This window comes from Thamnophis elegans, chromosome 2, assembly GCF_009769535.1.
Source record: "Thamnophis elegans isolate rThaEle1 chromosome 2, rThaEle1.pri, whole genome shotgun sequence".
In the NCBI taxonomy this organism is placed as follows: domain Eukaryota; kingdom Metazoa; phylum Chordata; class Lepidosauria; order Squamata; family Colubridae; genus Thamnophis; species Thamnophis elegans.
The window spans coordinates 54,784,943-54,803,869 of record NC_045542.1 but is presented as its reverse complement, the minus strand read 5'-3'; the positions used below and the strand labels follow the sequence as shown (position 1 = coordinate 54,803,869).

The 18,927-nt window shown below is 42.3% G+C and overlaps 1 protein-coding gene across 3 annotated transcripts in view; it reads left to right on the top strand.

Annotated features, from left to right (window-relative positions):
• The first annotated feature begins 958 nt into the window (after positions 1-958).
• Positions 959-18,927, top strand: part of FBF1 (Fas binding factor 1) — a 52,952-nt gene continuing 34,983 nt past the window's right edge. Inside the window, exons 1-11 of one of the 3 annotated variants that reach the window (XM_032210433.1) lie at positions 959-1,014; positions 3,467-3,573; positions 6,817-6,844; positions 11,260-11,301; positions 13,853-13,940; positions 14,265-14,325; positions 14,735-14,785; positions 15,844-15,967; positions 17,134-17,217; positions 18,571-18,687; positions 18,776-18,911. In XM_032210433.1, the coding sequence (XP_032066324.1) occupies positions 3,571-3,573; positions 6,817-6,844; positions 11,260-11,301; positions 13,853-13,940; positions 14,265-14,325; positions 14,735-14,785; positions 15,844-15,967; positions 17,134-17,217; positions 18,571-18,687; positions 18,776-18,911 (734 nt within the window). In that variant the 5' untranslated portion in view covers positions 959-1,014; positions 3,467-3,570. The other 2 variants (XM_032210431.1, XM_032210434.1) reach the window with 2 other exon arrangements.

Sequence of the window (18,927 nt, the reverse complement as noted above, 5' to 3'; positions counted from 1 at the left end):
GAACATGTGGTGTATTTAATAATTTTCAAATAGTAAAAGGTACTTTTCCTAGTGTTCGCCAAGCCATCTGCTCATTCCTACTAATAGTTTTCGGTGTGTCATTTTCATTAGGCTAAAGGTCACAGGAAAAATGGTTTGTGAGAAACAACCCTGAAGAGGGGACAGGACAAACTGAGGGCATGATAAAAAATTTGTTTTTACGTGGAAGATTTTGGGGGGGGGGGTGAATGAAAGGAGATCCTATAGAAGTTGCAAGAGATAGCACAGTGGTTCTCAACTTGTGGGTCGGGCCCACTTTGGGGGGTTGAATGACCCTTTCACAGGGGTTGCCTAAGGCCATTGGAAAACACACATTTTAATCTTATGGTTGGGGATCACCACAACCTGAGGAACAGTATTAAAGGGAGGTTGAGATCCACTGAGATAGCAGTTTGAGGCTTTCTGGTTTGGGAAAAAAAGGGTGAGAGGGTGAAATAACGGTACACATAATGTTCACAGGCAGCGAGATGGCAGTGCCACCAGCAGCTTCACTTAGCGTTACGGAAATTCAACAAACTGGGCAATATTAGAGGCTGTAAGAGAGAAAACGATGGTTGTGTTCTCTTAGCTTTCTCTTTTGAAGGGGCTAATGACATTCGGAATAATTTCCAAGAATCGTCTGTGTAAAGGGCCAACGTTTAGCTGGCTATCGCCTTCATCTCCCGCCTCTCCTTGGGGGGAGGAGAGAGGCGCAATAAAGGCGAGCTTTTTCTCTGGATCAGCCAGTCCTCACGGGCTCTTCTGAAACCCGATCTTGCTCCGGTCAATTAAGTACAATAGCAATTTAGCAACGCATCGCCGGTAGGTGGTAAGAAGGATGAAACTCGCCTACGGTTTAGCAATTGCCGAAATCCGGGTTATGCAAGAATAATTCAAACACACAACATTTGGGTAACCGGTTTCCCTCTCCAGAAGCACCATCACGCAACAGCCCGATACCTCCAGTTCCAGGCATCATTCCCGGGGGGAAGCCCGGTATTTCCTGTTTCGTCAGTACCGGCAAGCACACGGGTCGAGTTAGGCGGGAGTCGGCATTTCCTAGAACTCTTTGCAGCGGTTGTGGGGGAAGAAGAAGCGAGTCCGTGGTTTGATAAGTAGGCGGTCATCCGGGGAAACGGGTGTTAGTTAGGCTGTTCTCCCTTTTCAAAGCAGAACGCGGGAAACGGGTGGGGGGGGGGATCTCAGAGGCTCTAGAAGATTGATACAGCTCTGTGCGGGGAGAGTGTCTGTAGCGAGTGCGGCTCATTGGCTACTATGGTAACTGAGTTGTGTTCCAGTAAGTAACGGCGAAGGCTGTAGGTGGAAGGCAACGGAACCACAACCGTCATTAAAGTGGATCACAACGGCTTGATTCGATACACATTGTGGTTTCCGGCATCTTGAGACGCAATTAGGACAAACTTAATCGGCATGAACAGGTCGAAACACACAGCCTGTTACACAAACTGCTAATCTGCAGTGTGGTTGGTTGGTTGGTTAGGATGCGATTGTGTGAATCCTGTGTACATTTCAAGGCTTTGTGCAAATGCAGTTAATTGGATTAGTTTAGTAAGCCACTGGTTAGGGTGTTGGGTATATAAGGTTACATTGAACTGTATATAGTTCTGTTTGTATATATGTATATAAAGTATGTATATGTATAGAATATACATATGTATATTTATAGAAAGACGGAGCTGCTGTTTTTCTATAAATATTGGTGGGGTGTGGGTGGAGTGCTGGCTTTGTTGCTGTAAGCGGGTTGGTTGGCTGTGTTCTTACATCTTGATTAGTTGATAGAGTTGATGTATGCAGATTAGTCGGCTGTTTCATAACATCCTGTGTGGCTGAGGTACTGACTGTGTGCCCATTAGTCTTTTGTGTTGTAACGACCTGGGTAATGGGCTGTGTGATGACATCCTGAGCTCTAGTGTAGTGATATCCTGAGTCCTGTGCTGCAACATCCTGGGACGTTGGCTGCCTTGTAACATCCTGAGCCTTTGCGTTGTAACCTCCTGAGTTCTGTGATGTAATGTCCTGAGCAGATGGCTGTGATATTACATGTGATATAACATCCCGGGCTTTGGTTTGGCATGCATGTATGTGTGTGTGTGTGTGTGTGTGTATAAGGGGAGACTAAAATATATATATTTAAAGTCACAACCAATGGTATGCCCCAATTATGGGAGGAAGCTAACTGCTTCCATTATCTGTCAATCGGCTTGTCACAAGAGTCCATCACGACAGAAACCCAATATTTTTACTGTTGCCTTTGTTATATTTGTGTTATATTTATTTATTTATCAGCATACACACACACACACACACAGATATAGGTAATTGTCTTGAAAAAAATTCAACTTCTGGTGTTTTCTTTTACACATCCTTGTAGATTTCTTGGCAACAATTAGGATGAGATTTGCCCCTGTTATGGCTTGACTTTGTAACCTAGGCCCTGGGATCAGTTATTTTGGTAGCAGATTCCTGAAGTTTCTCGTCTCTAGATGTATCTGAATTAAAGAGTTTTACATAACGTAATTGCCCAGAGTCCCTGAAGCAACATATAAATTTAATGAAATAGTAATAATAGTGTAAGAGAATCTTATATTTAGGAAAACTTCCTTCTCCCAACTCCACCTACAGAGAATGGAAACAAGGCCACACACTTCTATCAACAGTATCTATGCTCTCAATTTCAGTGGCCTGTTTTGTTTATAACTGTAGATTAACATTCCCCAAACTGGAGCCTCTAAGTGGCTAGATGATTGTAGGTCCCACACACTTGGAAGATACTAATTAGGAAAAAGTGTGACAAACTATCAGCATGTAATAAGTATCAGAGGCAACCTGTTGATTTGATGATAGTCACATGCCATTAGAAATTAGTAGATTAGCTAAGGAAGCATTCTTAGCTCTGGTATGTTGGACTAGACTAAATGATAGCAATAGCAATAGCAGTAGACTTATATACCGCTTCATAGGCCTTTCAGGCCTCTCTAAGCGGTTTACAGAGAGTCAGCATATTGCCCCCAACAATCTGGGTCCTCATGATGGGAATTTGGAGAGAGCATTGAAGTTTGTACAAGCTGTGTGAAATTGAGTGATAGTGGGAAGCTCACAAGCTGAGTTTGCACAAAGGCAGAATTGCAAAAAACAGTAATATTTTAGCTTGCTGTGTTATCCAGACCTAATCAGTTAGGGCAGCTTATGACTCACACAAAGTCAGAATTAATTAAGTTAACTATGTTGAAGGTTGTTTAAACAGCCACAGTGACACCTCACAATTTACTAGGGCTAGGCTATAATGTGGTCAGCTGTTTAATGAATCAGTGTGTCTAACAAATACATAGGGCCTGCTGCAAGATGAAAATGCTGCTGTAAGGTTATAAATGCCAGCTAGGATTCTTTAAAAATCCTAATAAATTATATTTTTATTTTGCATTGTAAGTGAGAAAGGCTGGAGAAATCGTTGATCGATACATGTCTATTACATGAAGAAAACTTGAGAAAATCACTTGCGAAAGATACAGCAATGCAATTGGAGACCATGAGATGGTAAGAATGAACAGTGTTCAACTGATTCTGTTGGATCATAGGCATTACAAGTTGTCCTTGCTTATCAGCTACTCCTTCAGTGACTTCAGAGTTGCAACAGCACTAGTGGTGGATTTCAATTTATTTTACTACCGGTTCACTCGTGCACATGTGCACACTCATGTGCTTGCGTGATGCTTCTGCACATGTGCACAAGCGTCCGGTGGCTGGGCAGAACCTCCCACTGCCGCCACTACTGGTTCGCCCAATTTGGGGTGAATCAGCAGAAACCCACCTCTGAACAGCGCTGAACAAATGGTTCTTACAATCACTCCTCAAAGTTCTGGCTCTCGCAGTACCTCCATGATCATGTGATTGTGATATGAGATTTGGCTGCAGTGTCCTTCAGTCACATGATCATTATTTGTGACCTTTCCACAAGCAAAGTCAATGGGGAAGCTGGCAGGAAAGGATACAAATCAATGTGGCAAGTCTTTGCCATCTAGTAACAGCTGCAGTGTTTCCCCAAAAATAAGACAGGGTCTTATTATCTTTTGATCCCTAAAATAAGCACTTATTTTTTGGGGAGATCTTATTATTTTTGAGGTGCAGGAGGCTGCGAGTGTGGTCAGCTCATGCCTGCTGCTGTGTTGCAATTTTTTCGGGGAGGTCTTACTTTAGCGCATACACTCAAATCCTGATTGGGCTTATTATCTGGGAAGGTCTTATTTTCAGAGAAATAGGCTACCCGTAGGCCCAAAATTTCTCACATGGATGTGATCCTCACATAATGATGGCAGTGAACTTGCCATGATTGCGATGTTTAGCAAAGCAACCACATTGCATTTTAGAAATAAAGCATGATGTAATGTGATTGCATGACTTAGCATTCCCAGTACAAATTACTGTTGTTAGGACTACCTGTAAAGTAAAATGGCCTACTTTCAGCCAATTTAACCATCAAGAAAACAAGAACTCCAACCCTCTCTCTAAGCATATCTGTTTAGGGCAGTGATGGCTAATCTTTTTCTCAAGGCATGCCAAAAGCATGGAAGGGAGCGTGGGGGGAGAGCGTGCACGTGCCCACACCCATAGTGCAATGCCCTCCCCCCATGCATGCGCGCAGGCCTCACTTATTAGATTACACTGTATCATATTAGACTATGTTTATTAGAACTGGTAAGATTTCAAATTCAGCAATTGTTGGTGGGTCTTTTATTGTCCATGAAGAGGGAGGCAACCTCGTGTATCCAGAAAGAGTCTAATGAAGAGATATAATATTTGGAGTTCATCCTGCATCTTCACTTCTTCATTCCAATTCTCTTCTCATAAACTCCTTACACAACCCAGACTCAAATCCTTACTCAACCCAACTCATGAGCAACTGAGGCTCACAAATGCTTCAGTGAAATTGTCAGTTTTTTAAACCAATATAACTAATAACCATGCTGTCCTCTATATTCCCCTTTGCCCTTAGAGTTCAGTAAGTCAAGACCCAGGTCCAGGATGAAATCTGGAAATATATATTCAATAAATGAGCGAACTGATCCCTTAGATGGCATCAGTTCTTAATTTTTTTGAAATCAAATTCACAGTAGCCTTTTTTTCAGCAATGTCTTGGAATCTAGCTGCCATTCTCCTGTTTATCCATTGCATGGATTGCCGTATTTGTGTAGCATAGAAGTTCACATGAATCAAGATAATCATGTACTTTGTTAGCAATCTTGTTAGCAGTTGTAATGGTACATGACAATGGCTTTGAGGGGCAAGTGGGGGAGATGTTGCCTAGAAAAGGAGTAGACAAAAGTGGGATGCGTCCCCAGGGGCTTAACGATCAGAAGAAGAAATTATCTTATCTGATCATTTCCCAGGTAGCATCTCTTCCCCTCATCCCTCAAGGTCATTGTCACATACCTTTACAACAATAGTGTTCTGTCCCAAGCCTCTACAATATATATGGACACAGACTTGGCTGTCTGCCACAACTAAGTGATAAGCAACCCCTTGGCTGGGAGCCCAAAAAGCTATCTCTATGAAACAAGGCTTGAACTCACGAAAATCTCCCAATGTTTCTCTACAGCTGGATCAGTAAATTGTTGTTTCCTGCAAAATTCCCCTCCCGTTGCCCCACCTATAAGCTCTCTGGGAGGGGCCAATCAGTAGCCACCTGTTCCTATTTCCTTCTGTGACCCTTTTTCCAAAGCTGCTCCCTCCTCCTCGCGTATGTCAGGGACGGCCTCCCTCTGTTCTTCCTCACTGCTCCCTGACTCAGATGCCACCTGGTGGCCAACAGGCCTCTCTAGTCCCTGCTCTGACTCCGAACACCCCCCAGAGTCTTCCTCAGCCTCCAGGGCAGTCCCATAGTGTTCATCGCTGTCAGATTCCACCAACAGTTTAGCCGGCCGCTGTTAGGACACAACGAATAGATGGAATGTGGAAGTCCATATTTGATTGAATTCATCTTATGAAAATTGTTCACAGATGCTAGAAGAAACAAATGTTGGAAGGTAGAAGAAAGACTAAACTTCAGACAAGCTAACAATATCATTTTGGTCCATCATTGAGGGAGACTTAAGAAATCTGTTGTTAAAAGTGAAAGAGAGCTGTCCTATTGCTCGGCATTAAAAAAAAAATTCCTACCAATCTGCCAATTGCTTGTAATTGACCTATGCAAACTGCTGAAAAAGCTAGCCAAAGCAATAGCACACATTATCTTCCTGGGTTCAAGAATCTACAGGGTGGTGATTGTCTCCATGAAACAGAGGGACCTATTTCTTGGAAGAAATACTGACAAATCTAAGCAAAATTTTAAAATATAGATTGTCTATTTGGTCACGAACAGGTGGAAGCAACAGAACAATATCAGAAAAAACAGAGTCCAAATGGGCAACCTCCAGATGCCTTGGCCATGAAGTCCAATAATTTCAAGACCTTTGGGGATTATGCAGAAGAGTATCTGATGTGTTTGAAAAGTACCAGGGTGCAATGCTTTCATTAGTGAAGCAGAATTATATATTGTATCTTTTTTCCAGGGTAAAATGTATTCACACTAGAATAAATAAAAACTAATTTGGGTAAACTGATTTGGATTAAATACAAATTACCTTGGCGTATAAGTCAGTTCAAGGTTTATAAGAGAGAGAACCAAAGGTTCATAATTGTTCATTCTTGTATCTGTTTACTTCCAGATTTAATCCATGTTTGACAATTGGCCCTCTTTGCTTTCATTTTTTTAATCAAATATTTATATATTTTTTTCTTTAGGCAACAAAACTTAAGAAAAGTTTAAGAAGTAAGTGCATTTGTGTTTCTACTTTCTTGTGATCCATTAAGTATTAGCTTCACAGGTTGCTCCAATGGAAGGTGTGATGTCATTGGAAGCCAGTTTCAAGAGATTGCATCCCATTAAGATCAATTGAGTTCACTGAATGAAAGACAGGCATTTCTCAATAGTAGTTACATAATACAAAAATAGCACCATCCTGGTGAATTGTATTTCCAAATACACTAATAAACATGGAATGTTTTTTTTCCTTAGCAGTATTTTAATTGATGCATTTAATTAAATTCTTCTAGTTATTATGAAGATCAAAAATGATCCATAGGGGAGGCTGCACAAACTCAAATTTTGAGAAGTGAAAGCCAGAGAGGGCAGGACCAGTGGTGGATTCCTACTGGTTTGGACCAGTTTGGCCGAACCAGTAGTAGCTTGGCAACCTGGGTCACTGGAACTGGCAGCGACTGAGGCCTGCTACGCCCCCAAACCGGTTCTCCCGGTGGCGCCATAGGCACCCCCATCTTATTCTTTGCTTCTGTGCAAGCGCATAGCAATATTAGTTGTACTATGCATGCACGTGCATCACACACGTGCAGCACGCACGCATGCGGGGCGCATCCCTGAACAAACCGGCAGTAATATCTGCCAGAACCCACCCCTGAGCAGGACCATATGCTTATGAGCAGAGATAGATGGGGAAAACTTGGCTTTCTTTGATTTTTTTTAAAGAACTAAATCAAACTAAATTTTAGGACTTGCACTACAATGTTCAAATGTTCTGTACCTCAGAATATCAGAAAATTATGACACCAATTTGTACAGGTTGTGCTTGGAAGGGAATTTAGGACCTCCAGAAGGGACTTTGAAGGATTAGGGACAGTCAAATTGCTCTCTTGTTATTTTCATCTCTATGCAAAGTGCTCATTCTGCCATGTTTTGATTTGATGACTCATGGAATTACATGTGAGCTAGTTTGGTGTAGTGATTAAAGCACCAGGCTGCTGTGAGTTCTAGTCCCACCAGTCTCTCTTTGTCAGCCATAGCAAGGAGGCAAAGGCAAATCACTTCCAAAAATGCTGCCACAGAAACTATACAGGTAGTCCTTGACTTACAACAGTTCATTTAGTGTCCATTCAACGTTACAGTAGCACTGAAAAAGTGACCTAAGACCATTTTTCACATTTATGATCCGGTGCAGCTTGCCCCATGGTCACATGATCAAAATCCAGATGCTTGGCAACTGACTACCGTGTTTCCCCGAAAATAAGACAGGGTCTTATTTTCTTTTTACCCCTGAAATAAGCAATTGACCTTATTTTCGAGAAGGTTTTATTATTTTTGAGGTGCAGGAGGCGGCGAGCGTGGTCAACTCATGGCTGCTGCTGTGTTGCAATATTTTCAGGGAGGGCTTATTTTAGTGCATGAGCTCAAAAGCCTGATTGGCTTTATTATCTGGTGAGGTCTTATTTTCAGGGAAACAGGGTATTTATGAGGGTTCCTGCAACTCTCCTAGGTGTCCTGGGGTCATGTGATCACCCTTTGCAACCTTCTGACAAGCTAAGTCAATGGGGAATCCAGAGTCATTTAACAACTATGTTACTAACTGAATAATTGTGGTGATTCACTTAACAATTATGGCACGAAAAGTCATTAAATGAGTCAAAGCTCATTTAACTGTCTCACTTAGCAACATAAATTTTGGGTTCAATTGGGGTCTTAAGTCGAGGGCTACTTTCACTGACTTCTCCAGGCACTTGCCTGGAGTGGAGACTGACTGAAAGGTACAAACGAAAATGTTTTATCTTATGTATGCTTTGTTATTAAAGTTTTGATTTGAATGGCACCATATCATTTTAGATAAGTGGCATAAAGCAAGAGAGTTGAAAAAGAATCTGCAGACATAGTGGCTCACCGAGAGGCATGTTTGGCATTTGACAGTGCTTCCATGTCATAACTTGCATAACTCTTATCAGCTTGAATCCCAACTGTGTTTTGGTCAACCCATTCCAAACCCTGATTAAAAAAGAAACATGAAGCCAATATTATAACTGGGTCAAATATGTTTGTTAGGTAAGCTCCCCTTTGGGAGAACAAGTACGTTCAATGAAGCGTTGTGAGAGTTGTGTTGGAGAACACACAAACCAGCATACAGAGACACTGCAGTTTAAATAGGCTTTTATTTTCGTGGAAATAGAGGTATCAGAGTCCATCAAACAGTCCAAGTCATACACGGATAAGACAGTCAGTCATCAATATCCTTCAATTAAGGGATAATCCAAATAACATAGTCCAGTATCGTATAATCAGTTCAGTACTCAAAGTTTGCTAGCAGTTGCAAAACTTACAATAGCTCACGGCACTTTCTAACAGCCAGCTTCCAAAACACTCAGATCAGATCAGCCCAGCATCTAACAAACAGAGAGCTAACAGTAATTCTGGCTCCCTCTTATGGCCGATTGAGGAAAACAGCAACCAATCACATTTTACAGTATGATTTAAAGAAACAGGTTACATTGTTACGTAATTTATATATTTCCAACCCAACCGTTAGAATTATATTCCTAACAATGTTAAAGCATATTTTGGTTTATTTGGTATTGTTTTGATGTAGACCTGTTCTGTCCAAAGCCTCTAATTTATACTGACGCCGGCTTGGCTGTCTGCCACTACTAAGGAGGAAGACAAGCAACCCCTTGGCTAGAAGCCCAGAAAATGATCTCTAGGGAAACAAGGCCTGAACTCACGGAGTTCTGCAAACTTTCGCTACACCTGGAATAGCAAACTGTTGCTTCCTGCAAAATTCCCCTCCCGTCGCCCCATATATAAGCTCTCTGGGACGGGCCGATCAGTAGCCACCTGTTTCCTATTTCCTTCTATGAGCCTTTTTCCAAAGCTGCTCCCTCCTCAGCCCTACGCATATGCATGTCAGGGACAGCCTCCTTCTGTTCCCTGACTCACTCATAGTTCATTGTACATTGGGTAGCTGATCTAAACTGATGTGGTATGCTAGGGAAAATGATTTGATCCCATGTTCCATGGCTATAGGTAGGGTTTCCTTCTTTCTTGGGCCAAGTATTCTTAGCTGGAAAAGTTGAGAGAAAAGGTTTATGTTGTGTCCAACTGCTTCATGTTTTCTTTGATTGGTCATTTCTCAAATTTGGAGATTCTCAGATGTCTTTTCTATACTTTCTTCTCTTAGGAAGATGTTATTACATTTTTGCTTATACTCTAGGATAGGGATGTCCAACCTGTGGCCTATGGGCCACATGTAGCCCTAGACAGGTAGTAATGCCCCCCCCCCCAAAATATACCAGTAATAACGATATATAAAATTAGAGGAAGTTTGTTATTTAAATACATCAACTATGTTATATAGTTTATATGTGATCCAAAAAGAATTCCTCCTCACGCACTGTGCTCAGGGTAGCCAAAAGGTTAGACACCCATATTTTAGGATATTTAGGTCATATTGCATGCATGAAAAGCTTCAGATTTCTGATTGAATCCTCTGATAGTTTGAAAACTGATCATCAAATTTCCAGGAGCTCCATGTCATTGATCTGAAAAATGTATGCTCTCTAGGACACATCTTTCAAATAATAATAATAATTTATTTATCAGTGCACAACATATGTACAATGAGATTGGTTGAGCTCCCTTGGAGCACCCCCGCCCAACACAATACAACTCACAGTGAAGAGAAAAAATCCGTAACCCAATAAATCATATTAACAAAAACCCAGTCCAGGGGAGAAATCCAGCAGCTTCTGACAGGCTCTGGAGAACCAGTAGTGGAAATGTTGAGTAGTTCGAAGAACCCCATCTCTGGCTGGCCCCAGAGTGAGATGGGAATGGAGATCTTGCAGTATCCTTCCCCTGCCATGCTCACCAAGCCATGCCCACCAGCCACACCACACCCACTAAGCCACGCCCACAGAACCAGTAGTAAAAAAAATTGGAATTTCACCACTGACCCAGTCCTATTGCACCAGTGTGAATATGTTACACGTTGCGCCGGCCCTGCAAATCCATTGTACTACATAGTTATGATGTTATTTTGCATTCAGGAATCTGACAGCCCATAGATAAAAACTGTTCTTCAGCCGGTTTGTGCAGCTGGCTATGCTTCTATATCTGCTTCCCAATGGTAGGAGGGTAAAGAAGTGCCGTCCAGGGTGTGAGTCGTCCCTTTTTAGCACTTCCTTGCTGAATCCAATTGGAACCATCTTTTCAGAACATTCTGTAACATTTTATTTTACAGAATAAGTCATTTTATTTGGCTCCATTCTCTCCATGTGGTGTCCATGTAGATTTGACTTTATTTTTGTTATTCACAACTGCTGCCTGGGGTCTTCCTTGAAGATACGGTCTTGAATTTGCTTTGGCTATCCCAGAATTTTCTACTCATTATTTTGTCTGGTTTGCTGTAGGTTCCATTGATGATGTCCTTGGAGATCTCCTTGGTGATGATGGTAAAGTGGAAGAAAAAAAATAACAGGAACTTGTGCATGAAGAAATATTTTCAAATGTTCTGCTCCACATGCCTTCCCTTTCTCCTTCTGAAAAGCATGCCATTTCTATCATGATTTTATCAGAGGGATTCTGCCTTTTGATAATGATTTCCTCAGTCTTGGCTGCTTTCACAAATAACATTGTACCAGAAGTACAAAATCCAATTCCATCTCTAGTTTGGAGATTTTAGTTTCATAGAGCTCCAATCAGCATGACAATGAAGTTATATTGATTTATTTAAAACATTTATATGGCCATCCACCCCATGCACTATAACACTGGGTGGCTTGCAGTAATATTTAAAACTATCAAAACACAAAATAAAACCATATTACACAATCAAGCACCATAACATTCTGACCCCAAATATAGATCCAGCCCCTATCTTTGTCCAATGCCTGGACTAGAGCTCTGTCTTAACAGCATTATAACATTTAGCTTTGTAATCAGAACTGAAACCACAACACCTAAAATGATCAGTTTGCTAGCTTTGTGCTAAACCAAAATTTCACATTATCTCTATCAGGAGAAAAAAGCATTTTGCAAAACAACACACTCCCATTTTCTCTCATCATTTTACTACAGACAAGAACAAGAATAAACCAGGACTTGGTTTATCTCTGGATTGTTATGTGTGGGATATGTAATTTCAGATGACCCTTATTTAATGATGGAATGGGTCATTTAAGCTATAGTCCCAATAACCATAAATATCTATTGACATAACATAAGTTGCTGTTGCTTTTTCCTACCTGGCTGTGCAGGAAAAGGAAAGAAGCAGGGGAGGGAGGGCCTTTATAATCCCAGGACTTCTCACAAACCCCTTTTTATTTATGCATGAATTCTAAATCAGCATGTGGCATTATATGCATAGTTTTTGACTGGTTAGGTTCATCCAACAGACAAAATCATAATGTGGTTTATTTGGTTCTGGCTTATTGTGATGAATTAGACGGCTATGACATGTTCAAACCATGGTTAAAAGTACATTTTGTATGATGGGACCCAAATTGTGTTCTTTTTATTCCTGCAGCTATGTGTTGTTAGCATTGTTTTTAATATGTTATGTTAATGTAGTTCTATGGGCTTACTGCCTTTAATTTTGTAAGCTATCCTGAGTGCTACTTTAGGAAAAAACACAGGGTTTACATGTTTCTGAATATACATTTGTACTGTACATCACCTATTTAACAGCAGCCATGCAATGTTGAGGTATAGCTATAGTACTTACTCATGAGCTCCTTCCTTGTCTTTTTGGGGCCCAATCATTTGCTAATTAACATGTTAGATGTTCTTCAGTTTTTCATCTTGAGAGGTACCGTATTTTTTGGAGGAGTATAAGATACACCTTTTTCCCCTCAAAAAAGAGGCTGAAAATCTGGGTGCATCTTATACACTGAAAACAGCATTTTTTGCCTGCCGAAGCTCTGCCCCCCTTCACCAAAATGGCCATGCATAACTTTTAGGAGGCTTTTAGAGAGCTCCTGGGGGCTGGGGAGGGCAGAAATGAGCAAAAAATGGGCCTTTTTTGCTCAATTTTGCCTCCCCCCTGAGCATTCTGAGCTTCCTAAAGGCTATCCATGCCCTTTTTTTGACAAAAAATGGGCCTGTTTTCTGCTCATTTTTGCCCCACCCCACCCCACCAGGAGCACTCTACAAGCCTCCCAAGGGCTATTCATGCCCCTTTTTTTGGAAAGGAAAAGGGGCCCATTTTTGCGAAAAGCGGGCCATTTTTGAGAAGTTTGCAGAGTGCAAAAACTTTTTTTAAAATTTGCCTCTTCAAAACCTTGGTGTGTCTTACACTTTGGTGTGACTTATACTCCGAAAAATATGGTAGTTTGGGATACAAGAGGAACTGGCTCAAGTCACTGACTAAAATTTCATAGGTACAAGTCGACTTGAGCCAGTTCTCCACATACTGAGTCTGTTTTTAAATCATGTAAGTTTACTCCGTCTCTACTTTGCTGAGCATACCAGCAGACTAAAATCCATCTCTTAGAGCCATGATGGCAAACCTATGGCATGCGTGCCACAGGTGGCATGTGGAGTCATTTCTGAGGGCACGCAAGGCTGTCAGCTTCAGCTGATTTTTGGCCTTGATTTTTGGCCATTTTTTGCCTCCGGAGAGAGGAAAACGGCCCAATAGGCAAACCAGAAGTCCATTCCCGAACTTCCGGTTTGCATGTTGGGCCCTTTTTCACCCTCCCCAGGCTGCTAAAAAGCCTCTGGAGCCTGAGGAGGGCGAAAAACGGACCTACCGGGCCTACCAGAAGTCGGAAAATGGGCTGTTTCTGGCCTCGGGGGGAGGTCGTTTTCGCTCTCCCCAGGCTCCAAGAAAGCCGTGTGCGCATGTGTGTGTGGGTCACAGCATGAGGAGACATTAAATTATGGGGTGGGCACGCCAGTGTATGTGATTTTGGCACCCAAGGCGAAAAAGGTTCTCCATCACTGTCTTAGAGCAAAGGATACAACCTGTACTGAAATGTTTACATCTTCATCTCTCATTTTAAGACAATACTCCTGCTAATTCAGGAAAACCTACCTCATTTGGCAGCACTGATGGAAAAGCCAGAGAATTCATGCCACAGACCATCAGAAAGTACGTAATGGCATTGTATTTTAATATTGAACATGTTCAGAGTGCAGAATGGCAGTGGGAGCGACTAATGGAGCCTCTTGAACCTATTACTATTATTGCTGTTCTTTCCCTCTCCTCTTTAACATTTCTTGCTGTGAACTGCATATATTGATGGATCTTTCTTTAAGCTGCATTGCTTAAAAAAAGTTCTTCTACATTGAAATGAAATTTGAAAGCTACTCCTTGATTTAAAATATCTGAGCAATCTAGGGAATTTTGATAAAACTTGTAGCTGTTTGCGGCGGGATCCATTCTTCTCCTTACTTGTTTCCTCTGTATTTTCAGGGGCCTATTGGATGATGATTTCTTTAGCAAAATGGCTGTGGAGGAAGGAGCAGATGCAGAGGTGAGAATCAGGCGTGATCAGCAGGTTCTGACAGGTTCTGGAGAATCAGTAGCAGAAATTTTGAGTAGTTTGGAGAACTGCCAAATACCATCTCTGGCTGGCCCCAGAGTAGGGTGGGAATGGGGATTTTGCAGTATCCTTCCCCTGCCACTCCCACCAAGCCATACCCACAGAACCGATAGTAAAAAAAATTGAATTTCACCTCTAGTGAGAAATTATAACAGTCCAGGTTCTTTGTCTGGGAAACCTGTGCCGGAAAATGCAGGATGGATTCCATTGTAGCTAGTAATGATGAGCGATGAATTCTGCTCGGTATGCCCAGATTATTGTCTTGGATGATTATTGCATTATTTATTAGATATTTTTTCCATTTAAGCTTCATCTATTATTTATTTGTTCAATTTCTCAGGAGCCTGATATCTCAGATGTGGATCCAGAAGCTGTTCTAGAGACATTGAAGGTAAACTGAAGGATATATCATGCAGTGTATAAAAAACCCCTCAGTTTTACTGTATCTTGCAAATGATGCATAAGAGCTGAATGCACTCATCAAGAAATGGTTGGTTTGTTTTTAGTTTAGCATAATGGGCAAAGGGGAGGTAGGAGTGAGATGGGATAGGAAACCATGATTTGCTAGTATAGCGAGCACAACTCTTGCATAGCATGTTTTGTGAATAAGGAGGCACTATTTATTTATTGTTTGCTGAAATGTTTTATAGTTTAGCTCTCTCTCAAGTTTTTGAGCAATATAGCAGTAGACTTATATACCGCTTCATAGGGCTTTCAGCCCTCTCTAAGCGGTTTACAGAGAGTCAGCATATTGCCCCCAACAATCTGGGTCCTCATTTTACCCACCTCGGAAGGATGGAAGGCTGAGTCAACCCTGAGCCGGTGAGATTTGAACCGCTGAACTGCTGATCTAGCAGTAGCCTGCAGTGCTGCATTTAACCACTGCGCCACCTTGGCTCTTTTGAGCCAGTTAACAGGGGTGCAAAGGACGTGCGGCTAAAGATGGAGGTAATCAAAACTGTCTCATAAAAAGAAGCCATGACCATTTTATTAAAGAAAAAAAATCCAGGTCCTAACACCGTGATGGCGAATCTATGGCATCCGTGCCACAGGTGACACATGGAGCCATATCTGCCATCACGCAAGCCATCAGCTCCAGCATACATATATACGCCAGCCAGTTGATTTTTGGCCTTCCGGAGGGCCAGGGGAGGCCGTTTTCGCCCTCCCCAGCCTTCAGGAAAGCCTCCAGAGCCTGGGGAGGGTGAAAATTCCCCTCCCCCCATGGAGGGGGCATGCACGCATGCGTGGGTGGAGTCAACATGCATGGTGTAGTTGGGGAGGGCGCATTGCATTGTGGGTGAGGGGACATGTGCGCACAATTTTGGCACACGTTTACAAAAAGGTTTGCCATCACCGCCCTAACATATTTCTGATGTGTTCAGTGAGCTATTGGTAATCACGAACTAGCATACACAAAACATCAATATATGTTTTCTCCCTGGTCAGGATATGGATGAGATGGAAGCTGATATTTTGGGCATAAAGAAAACAAGCCCAAAGTCTCCTAGGAAGGCTGTTAAAGGTGTAGGAAAGGCAGCAAAAACTAAGATAACAACCAACCTAGAAAGAGGTGAGTGTTCTTGACTTTTGAATTAGTTTTTAAAATGACTGTGCTGTCTCGGGATACAATTGTTAATGTATGGACACTATTTCCAGTCTGAACTATTAAAATAGGCATTTTTAATGGTAGTTCTTTTTCCATCTCTTTGTCCTTGATACAATATTGATGATAAACATTTTACCCTCATTCATTCAACACTAATGCATAAAACCCAGCTAGCATTGTGAAACTGAAATTGGAAAAGCTTAAAGCTCACTATACTGAACTCCTGGGGCAAAATCTGGATATACGTAAATGAGACAAAACTGAATAACATCAGTTTGCTACTAGTGCCATGGAGACTGCTACTCTAAGTGGCATTTGACCTTTAGAGGTCACTTCTGTGCTGTGCTTGGCAGCACAATAGGTGGCCTTCAACAGAAAAGCGTGGTTACAATCAAGAAGAGGCTCATATTAGAAAAGCTGCTGCACCTGTGACGACCATGGAGTGCTTTGGAATAAAACAAAAAGATGCATAAGACCATGCAGGGGCTCTCGCACAGCACCTCTCCGCAAATCTATAAAGCAGCTTTCTCTTTTTCTGAGATTGTGTGGCTGTGACTGGCTTCTGCAGTTGCAGCTTGATACTGGGAGCACGTTTCATTTAAAGCAGAGGTCCCCAACCTATGCGGCTTGGGACACAGCAGGGAAGTAACCAGGCCGTACACAGGGTCATGCACACCAGCCATTGCTCATGCAAGTCAAGCTGACTGTGCACACGTGCACACGTGTGTGCTAGCCTGCTTGTCCCAAGGCCCAGTTCCGAATAGGCCATGGCCTAGTAGTGGGCCGCAACTCGGGGGTTGGTTTAAGGAACTGCTGGATAAGAACTACAATTGCTCTCACAACACAACACAACCTCCCAGAACATTGTGAATTCTTTAGCTTTACCTTGCCAAGTTTGTGTTGGACTCCCTTGGCCATGGCAGCTTGGAATTACAGGGACTATAAAATATCTGGAAGGCATAGAGTTCCTTTATACAGGTCACAACTCTCCAATTAAATCAGTTTTTCTTTAAATCAGAAAGATTTCTATTGATTCAGGGCTTCTTGCTATGTAAGACCTGAACATTGGAGACAATATCTACTATGCCTTTATTTATTTATTTTTAAAAAACTACAATCTTTATATTCAGGGGACTCTGCAAGCGAAGTCAGTAAAGATCTTGGTTCTGTTCCTGCTGCTTCCAAACCACTGAAAAAGCGGTTCTCCCTTGAAGGTAAGAATCTGCTTAGAATATATTTTTAAATTTAATTTTCAACACAAAGAGAATTTGGAAACACCAGACTTTTATGTGGCAATATTTATATCTGACCAACAATCAATCCATCTCTGAACTTTTTTTGCTATTAATATCTATTAAATTCAGAAACCGTAGATAATATTACCCTAATACAGTGATGGCTAACATTTTTGGCGCCGAGTGCCAAAAGCATGCATGCACACCCATAATGCAATGTACGCACTAGTAAAACCCCCCTTATGTGCCCCATCCCCCCACTCACGCACACGTGACCCCCCGTGTGCACTTTGTCCCCGAGCATGCTTACACAACACCCCTGTGTGCGCCCCGCCCCCCACACATGCATGGCAGAGACCTGAAAATCAGCTGGCCAGTGGGAGGCATGCACAGCAGAACTGAGCTGTGGTGACGGTTTACATGTCCACAGAGAGGGCTCTGCACGCCATCTGTGGCACGCGTGCCATAGGTTCGCCATCACGGCCCCAAGATTTAAAACTTCCTGCCAATTTCCCCTCTGATTTTGCTGGTTGAAAGCTGGCAGGAAGTTGCAAGGGGGTCCTTGCTTAACAACCTGTGATCCTCACTTGATGGTGATAGGGAGTGCCAGGTTTCCCGTTGCTAAGCAGTGTGGTCATGTGACATCGCACTTTCCACCAGCATTGCTTAGCAACAGAAATCCCTGCCATAATTACACATGTTAACCAAGGACTGCCTATATTTTACTAAAAATCACTTTGTGGTAGCCTCATTAAACTTCTTGATTGTCTTACTGTATAAGTATCCAAAGACTGTTGTGCTGAGTTAGCCTTTAAGGTGGTTTGAATTTGGGCCTAATTTCTGGCCTATAAAATCGTACAGAAGTTTTTTTCTTTGTCTTCAGTTGTGCTTGTTTTGAAATTACTGCTCTCTTGAAGTTCATAGAATTCAGGTTCTGACTGATGCCCTAATTAAATCATAAGCCTCAAGTCAAGCTTCAAAAGAAATCCAGTTACTTATTAGTGCTTCATGTCCTCACGGATCAAATGAAGCCAACTCTAACCTCACTTAATTTGTGCCCCGGCTCTGACCCTGTTTCCCCCTCCCCCCCAAGGTGTGTTATCAGTCACATTCTCCAACGAAGCAATTTTGTGGGTTGTAGAAGTCCCTCCCTCCGGCCACTGTGGATCTCCATGGAGATGGCCTTGACGTGGCCAGCTGGAATGCGCTTTGCTTTGACTGAAGTGCAGGTTCCTCAATGCTGCTGCGATGTTCGATTCCCCATCCCCCTGCCTATGGCAACTCGCGAGCAGATCAGGAATGCTTCGTGAGTTGACAATGTCCTTTTTCTAGATATAGATGATCCTTTGGCTGGCCTTCTGTCTGATGATGAAGAAACCCCAGTGAAGAAAACACATTCCTCCATCACCAAAACTACTCCAGAAATCAGTGGGACCCCTTATGAGAAAGGTAAAATATAGTCCTAGAACTGTGTTGCTTGAGACTTCTTTGGCTTCTGCAAACTGTGGGAAACCTGTCCATGCATCTCTACCTACAGTTCATGGCCATGCTGTTGCTCCTGAGCAAAAACAAGAGGAATTAATGTTTGAAGATGATGAAGATGATCTGATGGAGGCTCTGGGGCTTGGTGCAACCTCGAAGGCAGAAGTGAAATCTGGCAGGAGGAGTGAAGAGTAAGCTAGACGGTTA